General features: G+C 47.4%; 1 protein-coding gene across 1 annotated transcript in view; it reads left to right on the top strand.

Annotated features, from left to right (window-relative positions):
• sall3a (spalt-like transcription factor 3a) overlaps positions 1-5,275 on the top strand; it is a gene marked incomplete at both ends in the record, with an annotated part of 16,331 nt that extends 11,056 nt beyond the window's left edge. Inside the window, 3 exons of the mRNA XM_080540078.1 lie at positions 534-3,791; positions 4,076-4,413; positions 4,847-5,275. Coding sequence (XP_080396204.1) covers positions 534-3,791; positions 4,076-4,413; positions 4,847-5,275 — 4,025 coding nt within the window. The remainder of the gene's footprint in view (positions 1-533; positions 3,792-4,075; positions 4,414-4,846) is intronic.
• Between the last annotated feature and the right edge of the window lie 1,776 nt (positions 5,276-7,051).

Below are 7,051 nucleotides of genomic sequence, written 5' to 3'. Positions count from 1 at the left end.
AGATGGTGGGCTTATGAATCGCTTTGCCAATGCTAAATGACGAGGCTGAGGCATTTGAAATTCAGGTGGAAATAAGTAGGCTTGATAGCAGAGGGGAATCCTAATGGGGCTATCAAAGACCTGATTTGTACCCAACAGACGAGGCAGCTGTGAATTGTATGAAATATTGGAAATCAATAGCTTCTATGGAATTTCATTAAGCGGCAGTATCCACAATTGATAGGCCCTCATAATTTGATGGATTGCACAAAGAAAATTATTAGCTGGCTCTATGGAGAGACTTAGAATGCGCAAAACTGGGTCTTGAGAATTGGTGAACTAGGGCAATTTGTTCAGAGTAGAAAAAAAAGAGAATATTGATTTTGGTTATGTTAAAAGAATGAAAAAAAATCAAAGGTTAAATCTTTGCTGAGCTGCTCTGCAGAATATGTGTGGAATTTTGTATTGATTATTTATTCATTAATTCTCTTTTTTTGTCTCCCCCTCTCTCAATCACTCCATCTCTCTCCCACCCCCCACCATCCCCTCCCCAGCCCCAGGTGAAGTGCTGGACGACGCTGACAGTGGGAATGAGAGCCGCAGTGGGAGCGAGGAGACCCACGTATGTGAAAAGTGTTGCGCAGAGTTCTTCAAGTGGTCCGACTTCTGCGAACACCTGACGAGCTGCATCAAGAACCCTCTGGTGCTCATCATCAACGAGAACGACATCACGCCGGACCCCACTCAGGAGTACCCCATAGAACCCTCACCCACGCCCAGCTGCCCCAGCGACCAGGCTGACAGCGAAGACCCCGGAGAGGGCAGCCACAGCCCTGGCGAGAGGGATGAGGGGGCAGAGGTAGCGATGGAGGGGGGCAGCGGTGCCCTGGATAAGGAAGACGAGCCCATGGAGATGGAGCTCTCACCTGAGAAATCTTCGGACCTCGAGGAGAGAGATGCCACCACCCCAGAGCCAGACGGCTCTCTACCTCAGCTCAGCGATGCTGTCTCCTCCTCTCTGACCAACTACAACATGCCAAGCACCAATGTTACCCTGGAGACACTGCACGGCACCCGCGTGGCGGTCGCCCAGTTCTCCCAGAGCGTGCAGGCGGTGGCGGGCGGTGGGGTCTCCACCATGGCCATCCCCATGATTCTGGACCAGCTGATGGCTTTACAACAACAACAGATCCACCAGCTACAGCTGATAGAACAGATTCGCAGTCAGGTGGCTTTCATGAATAGGCAGCCTAACACCACACAGCCGGCCCTCAACCACCACCACCCCCATCACGGCACTGGTTCTGGGGCCCAGGGAGCCACATCGTCATGTGTCCCCACTGTCCCCACGGTCCCCAGCCAGCTTCAGCTACACAGCTTCATCACCCCTCCTGTGCATCAGCTGCCCATCAGGCTGCCCTCCAGTCTAAATAACCAGGGCTCCACATCCTCGTCCCTCACCTCAGCTATAGATGGGCCTCTCGTTCATCACACCACACAAAGCAGCAGCCACCAATCCAGCTCTTCAATGTCCAACACCACCTCAACTCACTCCACCTACCCTCCATCCAGCGGCAATGGGCTATCGCCTCTACTGCCCCCTTGCTCGGCCACCATAACAAACAATGGCAGCAGTGGAAACGGGGGAGGCATGCTCCACAGCGATCCGGCCTTCCGCCGCAATTCCAGCAGTCCCCTGTCCTTGGGACACAGCAGCCAGGTGAGCACCTCACCCTCCAATCTACCCCTGATGTCTCACAGCTCCTCCAGCAGTGTCATCTTCCCCAACCCGCTAGCCAGTATAGCAGCCACGGCCAATGCTCTCGACCCACTCTCCGCTTTGATGAGGCAACGCAAGGGGAAGCCCCCCAACGTGTCCGTGTTTGACACCAAGCCCAGCTCCGAAGACCCCTTCTTCAAGCATAAGTGTAGGTTCTGTGCCAAGGTGTTTGGCAGTGACAGCGCCCTACAGATCCACCTGCGCTCTCACACAGGGGAGAGGCCCTTCAAGTGCAACATCTGTGGCAACCGTTTCTCCACCAAAGGGAATCTGAAGGTCCATTTCCAGAGGCACAAGGAGAAGTACCCCCATATTCAGATGAACCCCTACCCCGTGCCAGAGTACCTGGATAATGTGCCCACCAGCTCAGGCATCCCATACGGCATGACCCTCCCCCCAGAGAAGCCTGTGACCACCTGGTTGGACAGCAAACCCGTCCTCCCCAACGTTCACACCTCAGTGGGGCTCCAGCTCTCCTCGAACCTTCCCAGTATGATGGGGAGCTATGGGGACTCCCCTAACCTAACCCCCCTCAACAGATCACCTCAGAGGCCCTCCCCGCCCTCCAGCGAATGTGCGTCTCTGTCCCCTAATCTCCTCACTGAAGTCAGGATGACCACAACCCCACCGTCTCCGCAGCCCTATCTAGGGAGCGACGCGCCTCCTCTTCTGAAACTAGAGGGCATCCACCTGCCCACAAACTGCCCTTCCCGGCCTGGGGAGAACACGACCACAACCACTATGGTCACCCAAGTGGTCCTCTCCACCACGGTGACCGCAACTACATCCACCAATAGTGGCCAGGCTAACACTGAAGCCATCACCGCTCCCTCCTCTGTCTCCCACCCTGTCCTCCCCATGATCTCAGATCAGTTTAAGGCTAAGTTCCCCTTCGGTGGCCTCCTGGACTCTATGCAAACGTCAGAGACCTCAAAGCTGCAGCAGCTGGTGGAGAACATTGACAAGAAAATGACCGACCCCAACCAGTGTGTTATCTGTCATCGCGTGCTCAGTTGCCAGAGTGCCCTCAAGATGCACTACCGTATCCACACAGGGGAGAGGCCTTTCAAATGCAAGATATGTGGCCGTGCATTCACCACTAAAGGCAACTTGAAAACGCACTTCGGGGTCCACCGGTCCAAACCGCCGCTCCGGGTCCAACACTCCTGCCCCATCTGCCAGAAGAAGTTCACTAACGCTGTGGTGCTGCAGCAGCACATCCGCATGCACATGGGAGGGCAGATACCCAACACACCCCTGTCTGAGAGTCTCCAGGAAAACGACATGGACCTCTCCTTCGACGAGAAGAGCTTGGACGCCATGAGCAACTATGATGACGAGCTGCTGGATGAGATGGAGCGGGCTATGGATGACGAGGCAGAACTAGGGGAAGGAGAAATGGATCCATCCAAACCCCTCCACCCTTATTCAGGCATGTCTCCTGGTAGTTCCCCGCCCACCTCCGTCATCTCCAGCATAGCTGCCCTGGAGAACCAGATGAAGATGATTGACTCCACCGTTAACATGTCACGCTCCTTCGGGCTGAAGCCCTTGCAGATGCAGAATGGCAATGGGTTCGGAGGAGAGAACGACTTCTTCACCAACGACTCATTGTCTGCAATGGACGATGTGGAGGGTCAGAGTGTGGGGAGCCCCGCCCTGTCTGAGTCCTCTGGTTCCATGCAGCCTCTGTCCCCTGCCCACAGCCTCTCAGAGAGCCTCCACTCCAAGTCCCCAGCTACGCTCAACATCAACAACAACAACATCCACCATAACAACAACATTCACAACAATAACCACCACCTCCACCACCACCACCACCACCACCACCACAACAACAGCAACATTGTAGGAGAGGGGCAGGACACCACGGCTGGGCTGACAACAGTGAAGTCGGAGAAATCAGAGACCCCGTCACCGAAACCTATGTCTGAAGGGAATGGGGCGCTGGACCTGACTGCCACCCAGCCTAGCCGGCATTTCATCAAGGAGGAGAACCACTTCAACATGCTGTTCCTGAGCAGAGATAGAGGTATGTTCAGAGACACTAACTGGCAATGTGTTTACATCTTGTTGTTTTATACCTGTATAATAGCAGTACTGTTGTAACAATATTACATTGACATCTTAAAAAGCGTCTTTAATATCTTACAAAACAGTTATTAAGCAACTAAATAACTATTCAACATGTAAATACGATGTTGTTACTTGAGTCATTACGGTGATATTTATAACACAGGCAGCTAATGGTATTTGAATAACATACATATATCTCAGTTCTCTAAATAAATATATGATTTCAATGTCTTCTCCTAGGTCTGAGCACCCCTAGTCTGATGAACACAGCATCCAACATGATCAAAATGGAGATAAACGGACATGGCAAGCCCTTGTCCATGAGTGAAGGCCCTCACCTGCCTCACGGTATCCAGATGCCCGCTGCAGCGCCCCACACAACCATGAGCCCCAGCATCACCCCCATGCTGGCACCTCCACCTCCCCGTAGGACCCCCAAGCAGCACAACTGCCACAACTGTGGGAAGAACTTCTCCTCAGCCAGTGCCCTGCAGATCCACGAGCGCACACACACAGGAGAGAAGCCGTTTGGATGTTCCATCTGTGGAAGGGCCTTTACTACTAAAGGAAACCTGAAGGTATGTACCAGAACAATAATTTAGCAATAATTGTTGTGTAAAAAGACATACAATATATATTCATATGGTAATTTAGTGTTATTACAATGTTATAGTGCAAGTTCATACAGTGTTACCAGAAATTCATCTTAAATTGATTTTGAAATTGTTTGTAAAATCTGCTGCTCAAATAAAGTGTAATTTAGTCATAAATGTTCATAAATGTAATTTGAATCCTTTAATAGTAAATATTATAATTTTATTAAACAATATTAAATGTTTGAAAAGAAGAAGAAAATAAATACTTACTTGAATTCAATTGAATCACAATTGAATACATAGGAAACAATAATCCTTGAAATCATGAATATCTAATAACTGTATATGCTATTGTACACAATGACCATGTATTTGCTGGGCTGAGGCTAATAATGTTTCATGTTGTTGTCCTCAGGTTCACATGGGCACCCACATGTGGAACAACGCTCCTGCCCGCCGGGGGCGCCGCCTCTCCGTGGAGAACCCCATGGCTCTTCTAGGCGGGGACGCCATGAAGTTCAGCGAGATGTTCCAGAAGGATCTTGCGGCACGGGCCATGAATGTGGACCCTGGCTTCTGGAACCAGTATGCTGCGGCCATCACCAACGGACTGGCCATGAAGAACAACGAGATCTCCGTCATCCAGAACGGCGGCATCCCCCAGCTGCCCGTCAGCCTGGGTGGGGGAGGCATGACCTCACTGGGCCCCATGTCTGGTATGAACCGGGTTCACACTGGCAGCAGTTCCCCCATGACGGGGCTGGAGAAGACGGGACTGGAGGTCGGAGGTGGACGCCCATTCGCTAGGTTCATAGAAGAGAACAAAGAAATTGGGATCAATTAAAGGACATTTTATGGGAGGAAAGACTTTGAGGACAGACGAGACAAGAGTCTTATGATAAGGAAAGAAACTGTTAATCCAGTTTGAACTCTTATGTACTATATTATGTACAGATTCAGTTTTTCGTTTGGTTTTGGAAAATATAGTATTTAGTATTCGGTTAGAGGTCTTTGCCTTTCGCCCATTTCCTCCTCCTTGATATTTCGCTCATACGAAGAATACTTTTGTCTCTTGTTTGAGAATATGTCGTCTTGCAAGATTTGCATGGTACTTATTGGTTTATATCAGTATGTTTGACTGCTTTTAAGGATTTTTAAATTAATTTCTTGACTCAATTGTGATGGGCAAGCCTCTTATTGTAAAAGGACTGAAATGAAGACGAACAAGCTGTTTGTGCAAAGACTGACTAGCCGTTGTTTGGCTACTTTCTTTCTTTTTGCTCTTACACAAAAGGCCGAGGATGGATAGAAGTCAACTTGAAGTATGGTGTTTCTGTGCTCGCCTAATATTTTTTTCTCATGAAGTAGAAAACTTGTTTGAACTATTTTAATCTTTACATTTAGTCTCCCAGCATTGTCTTATAATATTGTCCTGTGTCTTTAGTATTTATGATATTGACAAAAAAGCGGGTATAAGAAAAATATATTTAATGGCCCCAGCATTTTATTGATCCTTCTTTTCTAAACTGCAGACTTCACTTATAAATATCTCTTTCAATAAAGACAACACGTCCTTTCAGTTGAACAACAGAGACACATTGTGAAGTTTTATTTGGATATCCAGCAAGTCCATGTGTAACATATCGGGTACACAGTGAAGAAGCTGAGATATCTGAAGCTGCTATGACCACAAACCTGCTTTTAACCTTTGTAAAAAGAAAGAAAAAAAGATATCCTTTGAAAGAAATATGTATGTATAGAAATACAGACAAATCTAAAACAGGTATGCATATTTTGTATCACATGAAAATAGAACATCATGAGTTGAGAGTATTTGTCATGTTTGTGAATGCACTTTTTAAACAAGACGTTTTGTCTGTGAGTTATCGTTAACCCTTTGACTGAGCTTATCTATCACGTGTTGTTTTAATTGTTTTCAGCGTACCACTCCTAAAATTTGCAGAGTTGGTCCTCTGGTTATGGCATCTATGCTACTCATCAGAGTACCACCTCATCCACTCAATCAAATCCTTCTCAAATAAAAAACAAGAGAACAGGTCATCTGTGTTTGACTGGTCTCCTTCCCTGCTTTGGATAGTATCATGTCTTTGAATACAGTTATGTCTTTCTTCTTTGACTGGATTCTTCCTGAAAGAGATAGCAGGTTGTGATTTGATGACATTACAATTGAAATAAGTGTTTAACACCTACCAGAAACTAATAATGTTATTATACATTAATGCAATTGCACAATTTCAGCTGATCTATCTCAATTTGCAGGCCTTATTATTTATATTCTGGTTGACCTTCGTTTATCAGTAAATTGTTGTCACATGGATTTAGGAAATATAGCGCATGGTATCATTACATTTAAAAATGTGCAGTGATAATTAAACTGAATAGGGCTTCTCATACCCAAATCAGTAGAAGCACATTTTAGCATCTAGCTAGAGGTGAATTAATCACACTGCTCTTTTACCATACACAGCAAATGTCAGCATACAGGAAACATTCACTCTGGCTCCCCCTCCTCTATTGTAAATCAGGAACAATTAGTATTCACTACCTGAAGTTGTAAGTCACTTAAGCTTTTGTTGATGTGTCTTTCAATTTCACCTGT

The sequence above is a fragment of the Nansenia antarctica genome, assembly GCF_963989245.1.
Source record: "Nansenia antarctica genome assembly, chromosome: 10".
In the NCBI taxonomy this organism is placed as follows: Eukaryota; Metazoa; Chordata; class Actinopteri; order Argentiniformes; family Microstomatidae; genus Nansenia; species Nansenia antarctica.
Note: the sequence above shows the minus strand (reverse complement) of the source record. Positions and strands in the feature narration are given on the sequence as shown.